This window comes from Marmota monax, unplaced genomic scaffold (genome assembly GCF_021218885.2).
Source record: "Marmota monax isolate L192 unplaced genomic scaffold, Marmota_monax_Labrador192_F-V1.1 WCK01_AAM20220418_F8-fsc00190, whole genome shotgun sequence".
NCBI classification, from domain to species: Eukaryota; Metazoa; Chordata; class Mammalia; order Rodentia; family Sciuridae; genus Marmota; species Marmota monax.
This window is the reverse complement of record NW_026693010.1, coordinates 2,586,598-2,608,645: the sequence shown is the minus strand read 5'-3', so window position 1 is coordinate 2,608,645 and position 22,048 is coordinate 2,586,598. Positions and strand designations below refer to the sequence as shown.

The 22,048-nt window shown below is 58.3% G+C and overlaps 1 protein-coding gene across 1 annotated transcript; it reads right to left on the bottom strand.

Annotated features, from left to right (window-relative positions):
* Window positions 1-15,267: 15,267 nt before the first annotated feature.
* Zbtb42 (zinc finger and BTB domain containing 42) lies at window positions 15,268-19,327 on the bottom strand. Its single transcript, XM_058582278.1, has one exon. The coding sequence runs from the start codon at window positions 18,708-18,710 to the stop codon at window positions 17,454-17,456; it is 1,257 nt and encodes a 418-aa protein (XP_058438261.1). The 5' UTR covers window positions 18,711-19,327; the 3' UTR covers window positions 15,268-17,453.
* Window positions 19,328-22,048: the final 2,721 nt, after the last annotated feature.

Sequence of the window (22,048 nt, the reverse complement as noted above, 5' to 3'; positions counted from 1 at the left end):
CCATACCTAGATAATTAAATAAAACAGAAAAGGCACAGTTCACTTTGGCTCACCATTTCATACATTTCCATCATGGTCACCCGCCTTCCTTGCTCCTGAACCTGTGGAGAAGCAGCACAGCGTGGCACAGTGTGGCAGGAGGAACACAATGCCTTACCTGGGACACAAAGGACGGGAAGGCAGCATCCATGTGCCCTCCAGGGCTCAGGGACCCAGACCTCCCCCAGGCACCACCCCAGGCACACCCATGGACCCAGGCCTCCCCCAGGCACCACACTGGCCACACCCCAGGGACCCCAGACCTCCCCCAGGCACCACCCTGGTCACACCCCAGGGACCCCAGACCTCCCACCAGGCACAACCTTGGGCACACCCCAGGGACCCAGACCTCCCCCAAGCACCACCTCCTGTGGCTCCATCACCTCCCCACAGCACCACAGTTTGGAGACGTGGCCTTCAGTCCTGGGCCTTTGAGGGACTCTCCAGATCCACCTGCAGCAGGAGAGGTCAGCAAGCGGCTGGGGAGTTTGCAGGTGACTTAGGGCCTTTCTTTAGGTGCCGTCCCTGCCCACTCCGGGCAGCACCCCGGGGCAGCGTGCCTTCCTAGCCCGGCTCCTCATGGGCTCTGGAAGCACCCTGCTCCCCTTGTCTTTCGGCTGTAAGCCTGTAGTGGTCTTCTGGTTTTGAGGGCCTCAACACCTCACTGCCACTCATTTGCACCCCAGGTGTGCTCACACCTCCACAAAGTGCACCTTTAATGACATTCTGTATTTGAATTGTCTGGGAGGGACCCTGCTTCCCAACAGCACCTGACTGTGAGCCCCAGGGTGCAGGAGTGGCCTTCTGAGTGGGGCTTAGGGCCCAGGTCGTGCCTGTCTGGTAGAAGCCTGAGGACCTCCCTGAAGGGGCAGTGGCACGTGGATAGCCCACCGTGTGGTGCCATTGCAGGTGCGTGGACCTCTCCTGAGGTGCCAGAGCATGGTGGAAGGCAAGGTTTGAGAATCCGTGGACTAATGTCAAGGCAACAAGGTCACTGCTTCCCACTACTCTGTGGTGGCCTTAACAAGCCCTTATCTCCTGTCCAAGGGAAGGAGGTGAATAAGGTCCAGGCACTGGATCTAACTGGGCAGGCTGAAGAACTGCAGAGCTGGCTACCTGTGTGGCCACAGCAAGCCCTCAGGCTGCGGACAGGACTGCTCGGGAAGGATGGGGACATCCACACTGGACCTCCCTCTTGGTTGCCCAGTAGAGGCCCGCCTGACTTCTCAGACCCCTCCTCCCCTCCGCTGCTGCCCTCTGCTCTGGGCCTCACCTGTGCCGAGCTGTCATGCAGACTGGCTGCTGCTAGGAGGGTTACCCCAGGAAAGGCGGTGGGAGATGGGGTCAGGTCCCGCGTGCTCAGGGGAGCACTCATGCAGACGTGGATTTAACCTTGCCCCGGGGCATCAAGGAGTGAAGAGTTAGCTTGGCTGGTGGGTGGAGCCGAAGCTCGACCTTTGACCCTACGTAGGTAATGAAATACCCTCACCCAGTTCCCCCCAGTCAGTTCAGAGACCCAGAGCCTCACGGGCGGGGAGGCTGGGCCCTGGAGAAGGGGAGCTGCAGAGGGTTTCACGTGTCCACTGTGAAGCTCTCTCCAAGCCTGCAGGGACCAGCAGCCGCTGGCCAGGGTGACTGTGAACTGGGGAAGAGCTGCAGGTTCCCTAGGGTTGTTACGTGCTGACCCTGAACAGACACTAATCCCTGGGGACTCAGTGGGCTGCCGTGGGCAGAGTGGAGGATTGCGGGGGTCAGGTGACAGGGAGCGCTTTGGCCCATATCCATCCCCCGTGGATCCATGGCCCTGGACCTGTCCTGTGGTTGTCCCTCCGACTCCTGAACATACTGAGCCTAGACAAGCATGGCAACTGGTATGGGGTCCACAGGGTTCCATCATCCAGGGAGTGAGACCAGAGAGGGCAGGAAGGGAGCTGAGCTGAAGACCCCGAAGACACAGAACTGGTGATTCTCACTGCATCCTGGGGTGGCTCAATAATGGCCCCAAAGAGGTCTGCATCATCCTCCTCCCTAGAAACTGTGAGCACATCACCTTACTTGGCAAGAGGGATTCATCAAATAGGGTATTTTGTGTGTGTGTGGGGGGGCTACTGGGGATTGAACTCAGGGGCACTTAACCACTGAGCCTCACCCCCAGCCCTGTTTTGTATTTTATTTAGAGACAGGGCCTCACAGTGCCTCACCATTGCTGAGGCTGGCTTTGAACTCCCAATCCTCCTGTCTCAGCCTTCTGAGATGCTGGGATTATCAAATAGGATCTTGAGGGACAGAGTGACCTTGGATTATCCAGGGCACCCAATGTCATCTGGAGGGTCTCTGTGAGAGGGAGGCAGAGTCAGAAAGAGGATGTCAAGCAGAACCAGATGTTAGAGGGATCTGCTTTGAGAATGGAGGAAGGGGCCACAAGCCAAGGTGTGCAGAAACCTCTAGAAACCACACAGGCAAGAAAAAGATTCTACCCTGGAGCCCCTAGAAGAACCAGCCCTGCCAGCACATTGACTTTAGACTTTTAACCTCCAGGACTATCAGAGAATAAAGTCAAGCTATTTTAAGCCACTGCATCTGTGAGAATTTGTTATAGCAGCTGTTGGAAACTGATATGCAACCTCCTTCATTTCCCTTATTTTGCCTGTGCAATATAGGTGGGACTGGAAGTGTGGTGGTGGATTGTAAATTTAATCTGGTGGTGACATTTGCAGCTCCTGTCTTTATGGGGTAAGTCAGGACACCCGTGGCACCTGTAGTTGTCGACCTGGCAAGCATTTCCCCCCCCCATTCCCAGTTAGCTTAGGCAGTCAGGGAATGCCTTCCCTTGGAGGGACACCTGCACCACCTCTGATCTTCTTGAGACCAGGTAGGCTGTCCTGCCTTCCATCCTAGAATAGTCCACGGGATCCTGTTTCCATGGCTGGCTCCCAGAGCGTCACATGGTGTGCCTTTATTCAGTTGTAGCGTGTGGTCTGGGTCTTGTTCTTGGAGGTCCTGGAGGTGCTAAATGCCTTGGTAAGACAAATGTGTGCCAGCAGGGAGGAGTCTCCAGGCCTTTCAGGAGGTGATGTCCCCAGGGGTCCTGTGATCCGGAGGCTGGCTGTTGTCCGTCTCCCCAGAGTGAAAGGCAAGTGGCTATGAAGCATGTCACCTACTGTGGAAACTGAGGCACCACCCTGGAGCACCACATGGGAGGGGCCGGCACCATCTGTCTACTGAGCAGCACACAAGGCTTTGGGCTGCAAACCAGGGCGAACCCTCCTGTGGGTCTTGTCCTGCCACAGGGGCACCGACTGGGGTGCTAGTGCTGCCTAGAGTGACCGTAGGTCCCTATGGTGCCCTGGCAGGAAAGCACAACCAAGACCCTGGGCATGTGCAGGGGTCACGCCCTCGTCAGCTGATGACCGTTGTCCATTTGTGTTAAGACGCTGGCTTAGCCTCTGGGCCCCTGAGACCTGGTCACAGGCCTGAAAGCAGCTCCCTGAGCTGCTGTGCGGCGCTGGGTGAAGCTCGTCTCGTCCGCACAGACAGGAAATCAAACCCGCGCAGCAGCGCTCCCGTCGTCACCACGCACGAGCCGGGACCCGCTCTGCGCAGGAGCAGATGGCTCCTCTCCTGGTGCCATGGCCTGCTGCTGAGCCGCGCCTCCTCGGTGTGCCCGCGGCCTCATGGGGCGCCCACAGCTGGATATCAGAAGAGCAAAGCCAGACCTGGGCTGGGCGCGGGTCTGGAGGTAAGCTGTGCCAGGCCCCCGAGGGGCAGCCCCGTGGCGGAAGGCGTCACTGGTGGTCGGGGGGGGGGGGACCCGTGGTGCAAGGTGAAGCCGGAGCCCAATAAAGCCACCGACTGAGCGGCACCCTCACTGCCAGGCCGGCCGCGCTCTGCCGGCGTTTGTCCCGGTGTGCGCTGGGCTGCCCGGTGTCCCAGGCTCGGCGGGAAGGCAACAGGAGACAAGGGCTCTCAGCAGGGCTGCCCGTCCGTCTGGCCCTTGCTCCTCCCTCTAATCCCTTGCTGGAGGGAAAAGAGGTTCACTGCTGAATCCCTCCTTCGAGTCACAGAACCAGAATATCTGGTGACCTTTGTAACCCCCTCCCCAGGCTTCGGCCTTGTGGTAAGTAGGGCGTTCTGTGTCGCCAACTGTCACACGGCGTGTGAATTAACTCGCAGACAGCGCTGTGTGGCCGGGAGGCGAGGCTGCGTCCATCGCAACCCTCTGGAGAAGCAAAGAAGGGGAGACCCTGAAGGACGGAAACCCGTCCCTTCCCATTGTCCCACTGCACCTCCTTCCTCCCGGGACAGCCCTGTGCCCCGAGCCCAAGAAGGGCTGGTGACGGGCCCCCTTTCTTCTTGTGGAGCTGGCTTTCCATGGTCGCCCTTGCTCCACACAGTGGCTCTGGACTTGGTGGCTGCTGTGGGACGGGCTGCCTGACCTCTGATGCCCGGAACAGTCTGGCCAGCCAGGATCGCTGCTTGAGCCAGCCTGCCCCGGGGGAAGCCTCTGACTACCTCCAGCGCCCCCGGGGCTCCCTCTGCTCCTCGCTCACGCCCACTGCCCCAGCGCCCTCCGCAGAGGTGGGGGCTGCCGCGGGCATGCCTGTGGGTGTGGGCGGGGAGTATGGCGAGGAACTGGGGACCCCCCTTTCCTCCCCTCGTGGGTGCCACTCGGGCCCTTCACCGGGCAGAGGAAGCAGTCGCTGGACCCGTAACCAGTCCGGTACTCAGGGGGCCTTTGGGTGTGAACACGAGTGTGCATCAGGTAGTGACGGGAGGCACAAGGCTGCCCAGCTGCAGCACAGGGCCTGGGGAGCACAGCTGCAGAAAGCAGAGACGGCAGGATCGGGCCCAACGGGGGCAGGGCCATGAGTGTCGGCCAGGGGTGGGGACCTTGGTGAAAGGACTGTCCCCAGTTCAAAACTAGAGGAAGAAACAGAAAGAACCTTTTATCAAAGGCTAAGCTTTTATTTATTTATTTATTTTTAGTTGTAGTTGGACACAGCACCTTTCTTTCCTTCCTTCCTTCCCTCCTTCCTTCCTTCCCTCCTTCCTTCCTTCCTTCCTTCCTTCCCTCCTTCCTTCCTTCCTTCCTTCCTTCCCTCCTTCCTTCCCTCCTTCCCTCCTTCCTTCCTTCCCTCCCTCCTTCCTTCCTTCCTTCCCTCCTTCCTTCCTTCCTTCCTTCCTTCCTTCCTTCCTTCCTTCCCTCCTTCCTTCCCTCCTTCCCTCCTTCCTTCCTTCCCTCCCTCCTTCCTTCCTTCCTTCCCTCCTTCCTTCCTTCCTTCCTTCCTTCCTTCCTTCCTTCCCTCCTTCCCTCCTTCCTTCCTTCCTTCCTTCCTTCCTTCCTTCCTTCCCGCCTTCCCTCCTTCCCTCCTTCCTTCCTTCCTTCCTTCCTTCCTTCCCTCCTTCCTTCCCTCTTTCCTTCCCTCCTTCCCTCCCTCCTTCCTTCCTTCCTTCCTTCCCTCCTTCCCTCCTTCCTTCCCTCCTTCCTTCCCTCCTTCCTTCCTTCCTTCCTTCCGTCCCTCCTTCCTTCCTTCCCTCCTTCCTTCCCTCCTTCCTTCCTTCCTTCCCTCCTTCCTTCCTTCCCTCCTTCCTTCCTTCCTTCCTTCCTTCCTTCCTTCCTTCCTTCCCTCCTTCCTTCCTTCCCTCCTTCCTTCCTTCCTTCCTTCCTTCCCTCCTTCCTTCCTTCCCTCCTTCCTTCCTTCCCTCCTTCCTTCCTTCCCTCCCTCCTTCCTTCCTTCCCTCCTTCCTTCCTTCCTTCCCTCCTTCCTTCCTTCCTTCCTTCCTTCCTTCCTTCCTTCCTGTTATGTGGTGCTGAGGATGGAACCCAGGGCCTCACACCTCTGCCACTGAGCCCCAGCCCCAGCCCAGGTTTTTATGTAAACCACTTTACTTAAAAGTTCTGGTCAACTGTTTTTTCCCCCCAAGAGTGAAAGGAGCAGGGTTTTTTCAACTGTAATAGAAACAGAGTCTCCTGCAGGGGTTCAACTGGGGTTGCCCTCAACTGTCTTCTTAGCAACTGGTGTCTCTGTGATAGAATACATCTCCTGAGGAATTCCAATTGAACTGACTTACAGATAAATGAATGCATTTATTTTTTTTTTTTTGTAAAATGTAAATAAAGGTGTCTTCTGAATTTTGAGCATATGTGTTTGCCTCCGTTGCTTGCCAGTTGGGATTACATTTATCTCTGTTAGATGGTTGAGGTCCAAGAACAAAATTGTAAACATCAGCTGGGTGTGGTATTGCATTCTCAGCAACTCAGGAGGCTGAGGCAGGAGGATGGCAAGTTCAAGGCCAGCCTCAGCAACTTAGCAAGACCCTAAGCAGCTTAGTGAGAGCCTGTCTCACAAAGAAAAAGAAAATTTCCAAAAATAATGAAGACTATTTCAATTTTAAAAAGTAAGTAAGTAAGTAAGCAAATAAATAAATAAACAAATAAGGCTGGGCATATGGCTGAGTTCAATCCCCTATACCAAACACACACACGCACACACACACGCACACACACAAGAAAGAAAAAGAAAAAAAGGTAGACCTAAATGGGACAAAGGTTTATATACGTACTGAAGAGCTAAGACATCTGAATTTGTTGGTATTAGAAGTGTTCACAAAGTGGCCAACATTACAATATTGCTGAATGCTAGCTCTTTTCATGTTGAGCTAACGTTTAACTTTAGTACAAAAAGAGAGATTTTAAAACGTGTAAGATGAGATTTCTAGTTTTTCTCATTCCCATTTGTCACCAAATCTCAAACCTGGCGCAGAGGTTGTTACAGCACGGTGTGGAGGTGATCCAGCGCCGTCTGCAGTCCCCCGAGGGCTGTGACTCAGGCTGTGGGGGCTGTCTGGCTGTGGAGGGCTGGAGGCACGGCCGGGTTCCTGCCCGGTGACCAACAACCGCTCTCTCCCGAGCCGACGCCTTGGATCTGGACTTAAATACATAAAACGGCCAACAAAACCTCTGCCCGCTCTGCCCTTTGCATTTGGTGCCATAGAGGTGAAAACCCTACCACTTGAGTGGCACTGCCATTGCATCTCCGCCCCCATCTGCTTGCTTTGACGAAGTAGGTGCTTTGCTACTGTGTGCCCAAGCTGGGCTTGTCTGTCAGAGGACGTGTGTCTGTGGCCACTGACACTTCTCCCCAAATCAGAAGGGCTCTGAAGGCACGCTTCAGTCTTGGTCAGGGCCCTCGACCTTGCAGACCTGCTGAGAAGCACAGCAGCACGGTCAGGGGTGTCCGGGGCTGTGGATTCTGTTTTGTTTTAAAAGTTGAAGCCAAGTGGATGCAGCCAAGGATGTCCATGCAGCTGAGGTGCCGCTGGCTGTAACCTGCCACTCTTTGCGGGAGGTGTGCTTGTGTCCCCAGGTATCCAAGTATTCTAAGATGCAGATGCCTGGGCAGGTGCTTTACCAAGCCCGTGTCCTCCACGCCAGCACTGTTTGATTTTTAAAGGATGGGACAGGAAGACATAAAAACAGCACAGTCAGGGCTGTATTGGTGTCATTTAATGCTTTGTAACTGGATAAAAGTAACTGAGGAAAGGTTAAACATGGGGGATGTGCTACAGGGTGTACAGGGTGGCAGGTGGCAGGAGAGTCTGACTGATTTAAGAGTTGACAGTTTAGGAACACGGAGACATTTTGCCAGCTTTTCCACAAAGAAAGGAAGGTCTGAGCTCTCGGCCCCCCTACTCCTGATCAGAAGTTGCTGGGTGGTGCTGGCTGCACCCGACCAGAGCTGTCTGGGGGTGCAGGAGAAGCCAGGCCACGTTTCCTGGGAGCACACTTTCTTCTCCACCTAAGAGTCCGTCTTCAGATGGACTCAGGAGGCAGCGCCTGAGAACCTGGTTCTCCTCGACCCCTGAATAGGCCATATTGAGGGAAGGGTCGAGGCTAGCTTCAAATACACCAGAGAGGCGTGTTTGAAACAGCAGCAGTGTGCTTCCCTATAAAGCTCTGTATGACTGGGGGTTGGTGAAGCCAGCCTGGGTAGGGAGCCCCGTCCAGAGCAAGGAGACGCTGGAGGAGCTCAGGTACCACTGACACATGGCCCCGCTGGGGTGCCAGAGGCAAGCCAGACCCTGCCACTCAGCAGGGGCCCTGAGGCCAGCGCCTGCACACAGCCACAGAGGCCAGGGAGAACCGGCCCCACCACTAGTCAGGATGGCTCTGGACGCCCATCTGCTTTTAGCAGGGGACTGTGGGTTTCCCTGTTTCACTGTTTGGGTGACTTGCCTAAAAAGTAAAGATTCTATCATCTGTCTTAAAATATCTTGTTTTATCACCTTGCTCTTATTTCATAATGATCCTATTTAGCTAAATGTTTTAGAGCTTTGAGATATGTAGAATATACATATATATTTTCCCCCACAATGGTGGTCATACCCAGGGCCTTGCACACACTAGGCAAGTGCTCTACCACTGAGCCACACCCCCAGTCCTTTGATATGCTTGATAAACTCTAAAATGAAGTCTTTTTGGTCTAGACTCAATTTTGAGATTTCAAATTCAAAAGACGTGTATTAGATCTATATTTACATAAGCACATTATTAATATATGTTCCACAGTTGAAGTCCTTAGATATTCGTTGTTTCACATGCTACCAGCCCTAATTCTGACATTTCATTACTGTCTGCTACAAAGATCCCAGCTCCTTGGGAGCTGAGAACAGCCCTCAGGGCTTTGACTTGGTTACTTTACATCTCCTGCCACCCACAGGTGTCTTTTTTTACCCTCTCTCTCTTAAGACAGTTTTCTGATAAAACTATACTCATTTTGCAAACAAATGGGCCTCTCTTTAAAGCTCTTTGGTAAAAATTGATAATAAAGTTTAGAAACTGTTTCTTGGTTCAAATCTACTTTGCCAACCCAGCTTGCTTCATTCTTGTTGGCTGTTGTAAAACTGTAACTGCTTCCTGTCGAAACTCTGCAGAAGTACAGCTCCAGACAGAATGGTCTGGCTTGGTGTTCTGAGACACTGTCATCTACAGAGCCACTTAACAGTGGCTCCAGGTAAGTGTGGCCGGAGACCCCCTCCCCCCGACTCTTTGCTGCTGTGGCAAAAAGCATTCTCACATTGACTTCAAGTGAGTGTCACTTCCCCTTTGGTGCAGGATCCAATCAGACCAGCAACCAGGACCAGCCCACCCCAACCCACCCATGGGATGGATGTGGGATACTCAAGGACAAGGAGGGAAATTGTCCAAATCCAAGGGAGTCACTTGTGTCAGCCCTACCAGAAGGTTAATCAAGGGCTGGGGATGTGGCTCAAGCGGTAGCACGCTCGCCTGACATGCGTGCGGCCCGGGTTCGATCCTCAGCACCACATACAAACAAAGATGTTGTGTCTGCCGAAAACTAAAAAATAAATATTAAAAAAAAAAAGAAGGTTAATCAAGCTAGGAGGTTGCCAGGAAAGGGTTCTTATGCACAATCGCCTGGTACTAGGAGCAGAAGCCCTTCCATCTGGAGCCTCTGCACAGAAAGTGGAACTCATAGCTCTGACAAGGGCCCCTTCTCCCCAAACTCCTGCCCCACTCAGTCCCACAACCCTTAGTTCCCTAGACCCCCAACCCCAGGGCCCCAGGCCCTGGCAGAAAGAGCTGGGAGGGAACTTCCTTACTCCTGATACCAAGGGTGAGTAGGTGCAAAGGCCCTGGGGCTGGGCATGTTCTGGGTCTTTGAGAGGGATGGCTTAGGCAAGCTCCTGAGCCAGGAGATGAGGACAGAGGGTATGCAGGGACTGGATCCCACGGGAAGGAGGAGACTGGACATCCTTCACCCAAGGAGGAGCCACTGGGTCGGGGGCTAAGCAAGAACCTTGGTGTCGTCCAGGTGCTCAGCCAGAAGCCGAGCACACCTGTGGCTTCACTTGCAGGGAACCAGCTGGGGGGAGCATCCAGACTTCCCGTCGTGCTCCTGTGAGACCAGGAGCCGCTGCAGGTGTGGCTGGATCCCTGACTGGGTTCAGAGGAGAGCCGCCTCCCTTCAGATCAGGGGAGCTGGTTCTAGAGTCACTAAGAACCCAGCAAGAAAGGAGCCAAGAAAACGGAGAAAGCAGGGCAAGCACGCCAGCCGCCAGCCCGGCCCAGCTCCGCGCCCAGCCAGGCCTGGCTGCGGGAGTGCATGGAGGGCGTGGAGGGACTGGCTCTGGTCAGCCGGTAGAGGTGACGTGCTCATCCAAGTGACACCACCTCAGAGCCACACTGGACCCTCTGCCGCTGTTGACCAAAGGATCAAAGATGAGCATGCCAAATAAGGAAAACCACAAAGTGTCACAGAAGTCGGTGGATCTGTAAAGTCGGAGAGGAAAACCCAGCAGGAGAGTGGGCAGAGGGCCCTGCGGAGTCACTGAGGAGAAGACATCGAGTCTCATCATCAGAGAAGTGTCAATCAAAATGACGCTCAGCTACTGTTTCTTGCCTAACGGGTTTTGAAAAAGCTGTAAGTTTGGTAACATTGGCAAGTTGCAGGGGAGCAGGTGCCGGGGGAGTGGAGAGAGGGGGACCTGGACGGAGGCAGCCCGTGCCCTCCGGGGAATTAGAAGTGCCCTGTGGTCTGGCAGTCCTGCTCCGGGAGTCGCCCCATGCAGCGCACCTGCAGGGCCGCTCTCCACAGCTGTGCACAGTACGGTGGCAGTGGGGTGTCCGTCACCATGTGACCTGGAAGCACACATGGCACCGCTCACCCTGAAGCACGCCGTGCAGGGGTACAGAGAGGGAGGGCTGAGGAGGGTCTGCGGGCCGGGGGCGCAGCTGCTCTAAGGGAGACCGGCGAGGTTTGGAGACGCGTCAGCACACTACCTTTTAGGGGTGACGATGGGGGATGATATTTGCTTTTATTCGCGAAAAGAAACATCAAAGTCTCCACAGAAAACCAATCACAGTGCCCCCCTGAAGGCAGGGGCGCAGAGGGGGTGGAGGTGGTGCCAGGGCCAGGAGACAAAGGGTTGGGCCGTGGCTCAGTGGTGGAGCACCTGCCTAGCAAGGGTGAGGCTCGAGGTCAAATCCCCCGCCTAGAAACAACTTCTGGTCCCTTTCCAATGTGGCTGAGCCACCTGGAGACCCCCAGAGCAGGGGGCGCCCCAGCTCTATACTGCGCTGTTCCCTGCTGTCATCTTTCCCCCCCCCCGGGGGCTGCATGCAGTGGTCGCTCCTTGGGGTCCTAATTTGCATTTCCTGGTGACCAGGGACAGTGACTGGTTCCCCGAGTGCTCATCAGCCACCTGTACATTCCTCCGGGAGGTGTCTGTGGGACCCGAGCCACACACCTGCACCCCACTGGCCCTGCTCCCGTGGCAGGGCAGAGCCCTCTCCTGCCTGGCTCTTGCTGGGAGCTGGAGCTGGCCTTCTGTGGCCGACCTCGCCCTGCTGTGTTTGGAGGTGGGACCTGGAGAGGTGATCAAGGTAAAATGGGCTGCACTGATCCAATGTCATGGGGGTCCTTGTCAGAACAGGAGGCCAGGATGCCAAGGAACAAGCCTGGCAAGCCGGGCAAGGCCTCGGTGGGAGCCCTCCTGCCAACACTTGGACGGACTCCAGCCTCCAGGACCATGGGGCTGTCCAGGTCACCCTGCCTGTGGCCCCTTGTCAGGTGAGAAGTGGGCACATATTTCCCTCGCTCTAGGGTCTAGTTCAGAAAGGCAAGTCCTGGATGCCTAGGTCCACAGAGTCTCTCAGGGGTCACTTGGGGCCTGGGCCAGAGCTGGGTGCGTGGGCCTGCCTTGATGCCCCGTCACCATGACCTGGGGTCGCAGGTGGCCCTGGGCCCCTGGACCACCTCTTCTCACCCCAGCCAGCAGCCCCTGGCAGCTCCACAGGAGTGCGTTCTGCCACTGCCAGCCTGGAGCCTGGGACAGCCTCAGCTGCCCAGCCGGCTGCTGCCGCAGGCCACCCCCCATTGCCACAGCTGCAGGAGAGAGGGCGTGGGAGACGTGAGCGAGCGGACTCCCTAAGGGGTGGGTCTATCCAGGCAGGCCAGCAGCAACAGTCCTCCAACAGTAGCCTCCACAAGCCCTGCGGAGCAGACCCGGGAGACCACCGCCCTGGGAGGGTCTTGCTGCTCATCTCCTCAGCCTGGGCCCCGCTCTGACCTGTGAGGGCCTGCAGGGCACTGGGCAGGGGCCATCCTTCATGCCCTGTGAGCTCACAGGCATTCCCCCTCCACTTGACCCCGCTTATAGGTGAGGACACTGAGGCGGGAAACAGGAAGTAGCATGGTGGCTGGACACACAGGTGGCCCTGCATGCCACGGGAGCTGCCACAATCAGCAGGCCCCTGCCAGGTGTGTGCCAGGAGGTGACAGTGGCTATCCACGAGGGGAGGCACAGGCCTGCTTCACGGGGCTGAGGACCTTCTTTGCTCAGTACGGGGTGGTGGGGTGCGAGGGGCAGGTGCAGAGCTGCTGAACAGACTCCTGGAACTTGAAGGCAGAGGGAGTGCAAATCCTGTTGGCCCCACAAGGTGAGGAGGGTGGAGGTCACTCCTCTCTTCAGCCGCTCCCCAGTTTGAAGATACACAAAACAACTTCCTTAGCCTGCAGGCTGGCCCAGAGTCGGGGACTCATCCACAGAGCTGGGGGCTATGGCCTGAGGTGGAGGTAGTGGTGGTGATAATGTTGGTCGTGGTGGTGATGATGGCAGTGGTGGTAATGATGGGTGGTGGTGGCAGCCATGGTGGTGGTGGTGATGGAGGTACGGTGATGAAGAGGTGGGTGGTGCTGGGGGTGGAGATGACGGCAGATGTACTGGCAGTGATGGAAGTAGTAATGGAGCTGGCAGAGGTGATGGAAGTGGTGGAGGTGGTGGTGGTGAAGGTACAGTGATGGTGATCGGGGTGGAGGTGATGGTGGTATTGATGGTGGAGGTGATGGAGGAGGAAGAAGTGATGGTGGTGAAAGTTATGGAAGTGAAGGTTGAGGTGGTGGTGGTGGTGGAGGTGTTGGAAGTAGTGGTGGAGATGGTGGTGGTAGAAATGTGAGTGAAGGTAGTGATGGTGGTGGTAGTGAAGATGATGGAGGTTGGGGTTGTGGAGGTGGAGGTGATGGAGGTATTGGTAGTGATGGAGATGATGGTGGTAGTGGTAAAGGCGATGGAGGTGGAGGTTGAAGTGGAGAAGGTGGAAGTGATGGTGGTAGTGAAGATGGAAGTGAAGGTAGAGGTGGTGGTGGTGGTTACGGAGGTGAAGGTATGCATGACGGAGGTGATGGGGGTGGAGGTGATAGGATGGAGGTGGTGGTGGTGGTGATGGATGTGATGAAGGTATTGATGATGCTGGCGGAGCTGATGGTGGCAGGGGTAGAGGACATGGAAGTGGAGGTGATGGTCATACTGGTGACGAGAAGGTGGGACTGAGTGGGGAGGAGAGACGCTATGGAAGACCAGGGCAGAGGTCCAGAGGGCTTGGTGTCCACTGCACAGTGCTTCCGAGGGTCAGGTGTGGAACCATATCTGCACCCTGTGTATTTGCTCTAGGCTCCTTGGGTGTCTGTGGAACCACCCTGTGCCAGGGAAGGATTTGGTGCCGTTTACGAGTTGGAAAAGGCAGAGACCAGATGTACTTGGAGCACCCTTTAGCTCCATCCCAGGGCCGGGGGCTGAGGAAGCGGAGAAGGAAGGGTTGGCCCCCAGAGCTCCCTGCCTCACACCTGCCAGGCTTCCCAGGGCTGCAGCCATTGCTGTGCCATGTGCCACCCTGGTTCGCCCCAAAGCTGCGTCTGTTCAGTGACTCCTTACTCTGATGCACCTTGGCTCTGGTCCGGCCCCAGCCTGGTGCCTGTCTCTATGTGATCCCCACAGAGGCTCCTGACAGGCCACCTCTGCATTCCTCTGGCCTTGTTCCTGCTGCCCTGCAGAGCCAGTGTCTCAGTGGAGGCCCCAGGCCTTTGACAGCTTTGTGTCCCTGTACCCCCCACAAACGGCTCAGGATTCTGACGTTTCTGGAAGAAAGGGAAGTCCTGAATTTGCCACCAGGTCACTGCTAGGCCCTTTCATTGCCTCAGTTTACATCCAGCCAACGGGTCAGGCTGCATGGCCTCCAGGGAGGGGCTAGGAGGCCCGCACTGCCCTGAAGTGGACAGCAGCTATGGAGGAGGCTCCAGTGGTGAGCTGGGTGTGAGCTCAGCTTAGCAGAGCTGAGCAGGCCAGAGGGGCCCTAGGAAGCCCCCACCCCAGGGGACAGAGGCTGCCTCCTCCCTGCCCAGTTTCATGGCAAATGCCTCCTCCACCCCCACTGGGAAGGCCTGGGCTGAGTCACGGCCCAACTGGGAACACGAGGGCCTCCCTGCAGGACAGTGGCTTGGGTCCAGACTGGGGGGTGTCGGGGGGTGCAGAGAGCAGGGCAGGCCACCTCCCAGGAGCAAGATTTGCATCTGGGGTCAGAACTGGGAACGCCATGGGAGTGGGCCCAAGAGCTGGTGGGCCCTTCTCGTGCCAGCTCAGCTGGCCCTCTGGGGATCCTTTAACAAGCCATGACCCCCACCCCGCCCAGAGCTTGGGCTCCATTCTGGCTTTTCCCAAACAGAGTGGGCTGCTCTGCAGAGCCAGTGTCTGGCCAGGCCACAGCTAGTACATATGGAGGCCGCCCTGCTCCACCTCCCCCTGGGCTTAGTAAGGGAGGCAAAGCCCATGGGGAAGACTCAGGGACTCTTGTAGGCAGCTTAACGCCTGGGGGGGTGGGAGGTGCTGGGACTGCCTATCGGGGTCACCAGCCCAGAGCCAGCCTGGCTCGAGGCTCCACATAGCTTGGTGCCTCCCAAGGGGCCAAGCAGCCCAGCCACCCCTGGGGGCCTGTCCTCTGAGGCAGTCCCACCCTGAGGAGGTGCAAATGAGTCATGAGGCGGGAGGCAGGAGAGCAAAGGCTGGTTGGGGAAAGAGGGGGTCAGGGAGTTGGGAGAAGGACCTGGAGCCCAGAAGCAGGAGGTCTCAGATCCAAGGCTGAGGCCTGTCTGTAGCCACCTGCCAGCGTTTGCAGGTTTCCTCGGGGGGGGGGGGGGCTGGCTTCCCACCTGATGCCACCATCCCAGTCCCTCCCTGCCCAGCTCCGCCTTCCGTCCTCAGTCGGGAGCAAACCTGGGGAAAGACAGCAGGACCCATGTCCCACCAGATAGGAGCACACGGTGGCATCTGGGACAGAGCCCCCAGAGTGCCCACCACCCATTGGCACCCAGCCCAGCTCACCAGTGCCCATCCCTCCTGCCCTTCTCATCCCCAGAAATGATCATGGCCATGTTCACCTGCATTGGGTTTTATTCCACTGTCACTGTGACACCATGATGTCATGAAAACGGAAAACAGCACTCATCTCCACGACAGACACACGCTGGCCACAGCAGGGACCTGGAAACAAAACCTCCCAGCCAAGCGCCCAGCAGGAAGAGCCGTCCTGCAGGGGTGCCCTCCCATCCCTCTGGGGCAGAGCAGCAGGGAGCCCATGGCAGGTGGCTGGGCTGGCCCCGGGCCCCTCACCCAGTGCTCCATGTGCCTGGTCCACACTGTAGCACATGAGTAGGGTTCAGATGTGGGTATGCACACGTGCACATCACCTGACTGCTGGCTGCAGACCAAACCCACCCCTTCTCTTTACACCAGCTTCACAGTAACTGCACAGAGGACAAGGGCTCCAGTGTCGGTGACTCGGGGCAGGCTTCCCTGCCCCAGGAGAGCTCTCAGGGAAACCAGCAAGGCAGCCGTTTCCCTGCTCTGGTGGAGGAGCAGCTGGTTATTGGCAGGGCTGCTGGCTAGACCTAGCCCTGCCAGGTACTGGACTTACCAAATGCACACACATGTGCATGCACACACATGCCCATGCACACAGCAACTCCAGGTCATGGGCACAGCACAGCACAAAGTCCCCCAGCCCTTCTAGAGGTTGGTGGTGGGAGCCAAGATCATCAGAAGCTGGTTCCTCGTCCCCCAGTTCTCTCCAGACTGCAGCCAGCCCACAGTGTGGAGTCTATGGCATGACTGAGAGGCACTGGCCTCCAGGCCAGCAGCGGACACACCAGGAGAGGCCAGACCCTGCAGGGAGGTGATCTATGATCTGTCCACCCTCTGAGAAGGCCAGCTGTCATTTCACTGTAGAGCAGGCAGACGAATAAATACAACATCAAGTGTTATCAGGAGAAGAAACAATAACTTAGACTCAGCTAGACTCCGTGCCACTTCCAATCCCAGCAGAAGCAGCCCAGTGGTCTGGGGAAAGCCAGATGTCCGGCAGCTCTGCCACCTGCTGGCCTGAGGCCAGAGTCACTGTGGCACTGCCCCACCCACTTGTTGCAACCCTTGAGGTTCTGGCAACAAGATTCGCTTGGTGAGTAGGTGGGTGAAGCAGCTCGACCCTGAACAACTGCAAATGCAGGGGTAGGGCAGGGAGTAGGGCAGGGGTGGCCCTTCACATTCAAGGCCAGCAGCCTTGGGGGGTGCTACGGCTCCAGCCCACAAGATGCCTGCCTCCCCTTCCATGTGTCGGCCGTTCCTGCCATGCCCCACGGGGAAAGGGGGCTCTGCAAACACTGTTCCTGCTGAAGCAGCGCAGCCGTCGACCATGTGCTCAGTAACCACAGCTCCGGGGAGACCCTTCCCTCGGAGGAAAGCGACCCTTGCAGTCAGGCCAGCCTTATCCCAGCAGCGCCTCCAACACAGAGCTTGGCTCCTGTAGTGACTGCCACTGTCAGCTCCCTCGTCACCCTAGGGCTGCAAGGAGGCACCCTGTGTGGTTCTCAGGCCTCCTTGCCTCTGGCAGACATCTGGTAGCCGTAGGAGGCTCTCTCTGGATCCAAAGAGGATCCATTTCAAAATTCCTACTTTCTCTGTCCAAAGTCACGGTGTGGTCAGCGCCACACGCTCTGAAATTCACTCTGTGACAATAACTCCAATAACTGACAATAACACTCAGCTTTAGTAGGCTCTCTGGCTGCCCCAGGGTCCCTGTGGGGCTCACCACCAGGGTTACCAGCTCTACCCAGGCAGTCCCTGCTGGCACTCCCCAGGAGTGACCTGTCCTCTGAACGCCCTACTGTGGACCCACTGACCTTTCTGATACACAAGTTATTCCCCTACCATGGCACCAGGCTCACGAGGACACCCCTGAGCATGCCACAGGGATGTCTCAAAGTACTAAGACACAGGACCCCTGAGCCGCCTCACACCAAGGAGCCCAGGCCCAAGCATGTGCCAGTCGACACCTCTGGGACGTGGCTGGAGGGGTCTGGTGGGGGCACAACTGCAGGGAACAACCACAGGGGCAGGGGAGTGGAGGCGGTGGGCGCCTGGAAGGAGGAAGGCTATGAGCCACCCGCCTGATCCAGAGCCGGCAGCCTTGGGCCTCATCTGTCCAGACTCTGACTCCATCCCCGTCCCACCTGGAAGGGCCCTGCCCCTTTTCTCCCACTGACCTCAGGGCCCCAGGGGATGCATCACACCAGCAGGGACTTGACAAGGCCACAGTGGAACTTGCGGACGTGGCGGTATAGGTCCCCAGACTGCGTGAAACGGCGCTCACACCAGCGGCAGGCGTGTGGCTTCTCGCGGGTGTGGACCACGGCATGCCGGCTCAGGTTGTGGGAGTACTGGAAGCTCTTGCCGCACTGCACACACGTGTAGGGCTTCTCCCCGGAGTGTGTCCGCTCATGCCTCTTCAGGGTGTACGTGCATGAGAAGGTCTTGCTGCAGAGCGTGCACGTGGGCACAGCGCTGTCGGGTGAGAACCGGGCCCGGGCACTATCCCGCTCACGGAAGTGAGCACTGAGATGCAGCTGGAGTGCATGGGCACTGGGGAACAGCTTGCAGCACAGTGGGCAGATGCACAGATGCCCCCCAGGGCCCAGCTCCTCCATGCCCACCACCCGCTCAGCATCCTGCTCGAGCTCCTGGCTGCCTGCCCCAAGGATGGGCAGCGGCTCCAAGTCCACCGCCAGATCCCGGGCTGCAGGAACGCTGGCTGGCTGTGGCAGGATGCGGGGGTTCTGAAGGACACTTCTATCTTCCTGTTCAGGCAGTGAATTCTGCTCCTCCTTCACCAGTGGTTGGGCCCCTTGCTGCATCCGGCTGCGGAGGGGTGTCTGTAGGATGCAGGGTGGATGGACTGGCTCCTGTCTTGGGCCAGGCTTCAAGGACAGGTCCAGGGCCCCCTCTGACTGTCCTAGGGCCTGCCAAGGAGGAGGCCCAGTTGCAGCTTTGATCCCTACTCTAGGAAGCTTGGCCTTCTGGGCAGCTGGGCAGACATCAGGGGTCCATGCAGACAGGGGACATGGTGGCCTGCCTGGAAGCTCTGCCCCAGGCGCAGGGGTCTGCAGGTCCAGCTCCCGGTCCTTGCCCTTGAGCCTGCCCTTGCAGACCTTTACAATGTCATACATGTGCAGGTAGCTGGCTGCGGCCAGCACGTCTTCCACAGGCAGGCTGCACAGGTCTAGGCGGCCTTCGTACATGAAGTCCAGCAGACGGCCAAAGGCGGGCGCCGTCACGATGTCGCCGTTGAGCCGCACCGTGTCGCGGCTGCCTGCCGGCAGGTCCCTGTAGAAAAGATGGAAGTAGACGCTGCAAGCTGCCAGCACCGCGCGGTGGGCAGGGAAGCGCGCGTCGCCCACCAGCACGGTGCAGTCGCACAGGAAGCCCAGTTCGCGCTGCTGCCTCAGGCGGCCCAGCAGCCGGCCGCCGTGCTCTGGGAACTCCATGCTGCAGCCGTCATCACCTGGGCACAAACGGGACGCCTGTCAGCGCGCCTGGCGACACCGCAGCCACCGGTCGCTCCCGGGCAGCCCGTCAAGATCTTCTTTCCCGGTGCAAGCGGCGCGGAAAGAGCCGCGCGGGAGTGACGCGCGCAACCGCCAGCCCGGAGCGTCTCTGGGCACCTGCCTCGAGCAGGAAAAACTCGATCGAAAGTAAATAGAAGCCACACCGCCGCGGGGGCGGGGCCCAGGGCGCGCTCTGAGGGGCCCCGGCGCGAACCGGCGTTAGTCCCCGGCCCTGAACTTCACTCTGGGGCGCCCGCCCGTCCGCCGGGTCCCTCGACGCCGGAGTCGCCGGGCCGCCCCCTCCGTCCCGCGCCTCCGCGCAGCTTCCAGCTGCCGCCCAGTCCTCCAGCTGCTGCCACCGCCGCCGGCCCCATTTATGGCAGCGCGGCCGCGGGAAGCGGGCCGGTGGCAGGGCAGGCGGAGCCGGGAGCCCGTCCCCGAGCTCACCTCCACCGCCCGCGCTGCTCTCCGGTCGCCGCCCGCGCTGCGCGCCCTCCCGGTGCGGCCCGACGCGCAAGGAGCTACGGACAGCGTGCCTCGGCGGGGAGGGCGCGGGGACCGGGAGGGCGCCGGGCGGGGCGCTCTCCAACTTGGCCGGCCCGGCACCGCCCGCCGCTCGCCCCGCCCCGAGAGCGAAACTCTGGGCGGGGGCTGGAGGGGGCGGGCCGAGGCGACTTCCCGGAGCGGAGGAACCGCTGAGGTCACCTCGCCACCCTTCCCTGTCGGCCCCACCGGGCGGGTCCCGCGCGCAGCCAGCTAGGGCGCTGCTGTGGGAGGGGGTGCGGGACACCGCGGGGCGTGTGGGAGGGAGAATGGGGGGCTCTCTCGCGATACTTGCAGCCTTGGTCTCCGCGTTCCCCCTGGGGTCCCCACTGCACCACTCTGCAAAGGGACCCTTTCGGGGTGCCCACTTTTTCTCTTGGCCCGCGCTTGGGCACTGAGGGCACAGCCGGGACCCGGGCCTCAGGCCACCTAGAGGAGGCACTGGCTTTGGAGCGGGCGAGGGGTGCAGGAGGAAGATCATAAATCCTGAAAAGATGACATCCCCTTCTTCCTTGGAAGCTTCCCTTTAAGTTAATTTCCCCCACTTCCAGGCGCTGAGCGGGATCTCGATCCCACTGGAACCCAGCTCAGGGGATTCCTTGCCCTTACCCTAGACTGGAGGCCGGGCGAGCTCAGCTATGTGTTGGATGCATAGAACCGGGTACCTCTGGGGAGACAGGGTGGGACACACAGGCCACAACGACAAGCAGAGCCAGGGTAGGCAGGAAAGTGCTCAAAGAGGAGAGACTTGGAGAGGGTGTTCTAGGGAAAGCAGAGTGGGAGGGTGAGAGGAGGCACCTGGTTCTTGTTGGAGAAGGTACAGCCGGCAGCAATGGAGTTGTGTGTGTGTGTGTGTGGGGGGGGCTTGAGTCCCTCTCCTGCAGAGGGCTGTACTTCTGGCTGTTCAGTTTCTCTCCGGGACATGGTCTAAAGGGACTCTGGGCAGTGCCTAGTTCAGCTTCAGGGCCCCATTAATCAGATGCTCTTATTTGTCCTTCTTTTAGGTGAGGGAGGGCAGGAGCTGTGCCTAGGGACACACAGCAGGTGCTGCCGCTGAACCAGAGTCCAATCCAAGCAGACTCATTTGGAATTCCCAGCCTGTAATGCCCAGGCAGCCCAGGGGTGGAGGGCATGGAGCAAAGTGGGCACAGCCAGGGCTGGTGGAGGTTGGATGTGGAAGGGTGCCTTCAGTGGGGATGAGGTGGCACTGGGAGAGGGCCTGGAGTACAAAGGTCAGGGTCTCCGCCAGTTATCCAAGCAGGATGGACAGAGGCTATCTGTGGGATAGGGGAAGTGGGGTGCCCCCAACTTTTCTCCTCAGGCATGGGGGGAGGGCATAGTGATGGAGTGTGAGATGGGAGAACTCCTGGCCGGCGGGGGTGGGCGGGAGCCCCAGAGTCTTGTTCAAATCTGGAAGATTGGGGGCTTGAGGGGATGCCAGAGGCGCTGGAGTCCACTGAAGCCAGGATCTAGAGCATAAGAGAAGGAAAGTCCTACTGTTATACTAGAAAATTATTCCTTGTTTATTTGAACTTCAAATTTGACCAGATGTCCTGCATTTTTATTTCCTAAATCTGCAACTGCAGCTTGGAACCCTGGTATCACACTGCACCAAGCCACCAAGACCAGTTTAGGGGCAAGAGAGCCCTGCCCTCTCAGAAGACCCCTTCCTGAAGACAGCCACTCTCTCCCTCCATTTGCTTGAGTATTTCTACCACCACCCTGCCCAGCAGGAGCAGCTGAGCTTGGGGTGAGCCCAGGTCTGACCTTCTGCAGGACCACCTAAGTCAAAGCTCCCCCAGCCTGGCACAGGCCTTAACTGCATGACATTGAAGATCCTCATCTGCAAAGCAGGAAACAGAACACATGCAGGGGACTTCGCAAAAGCTAACTGCAGATCCTGGCCACAGCAAGGTCTCGGAGCCTCTGCAGTGCTGGTCACTCAGGTTCTGGAATGTTCTCCCCCAAAGAGCCCTTTACTGGCTCCTCTTCATTCCTGTCTCTGCTCAGAGATCACCTCCTTAGCGTGGTCTTCCCTGACCCTCCCGACTCTGAGGCCACTTTCCACTCCTGCTTGGCCTTCTCCAGTGTGCTCCCTGGGCAGTGTGGTCAGGTGCATCCCTTCCCGTGTCAGAGCCCAGGTTGCTGTGTCCACTGCCGGGTGCATGGATGGGCACAGAGGGGTGTTCAGTGTCAAGTAGCCGTGCCCAGCTCCTCCATGGCCGCTATCTAGCAGTATCTCCTCAGACTGGACACTGCTCTGCTCTGCCTCCAGGACCAAGAGATAGCAATGCAGAGATGGTCAAAAGGAGGCTTGCAATACCAGGATGGCCTGCCCAACTAGGGATAGGCCAGAGAAGAGGAGGGGACAGTGGCAAGAAGGCCCTGCACCCCTTAGGTCAGAAGATCTAACTTCAAGTTCCCCCTGCTCTCCCTGTGCTGAAAGACAGGCTGGTCTAGGCAGCACTGAGTTGGTGCTGGGGACCATGCTGGGTCTCAGGTACAGAGATGACAGGATGCCACCACAGAGCCCTAGTTGGGGTGACAGTGGTGTGGGCAGTACCTCTCCAGACTCAGGCCAACCATCTGGTCTGGGAGCTGCCTCAGGGCCCCGCCCTGCAGCTGCTGCTGAGACCTTGCAGCCTGTGTCCTGCCCAATGGCCAGCCCAGCCTGCAGCTGCAGAAGGTGACAGGACTGGAGGTCCGTGCTCCAGGAGTGGCAGGTGGCTGCGCTC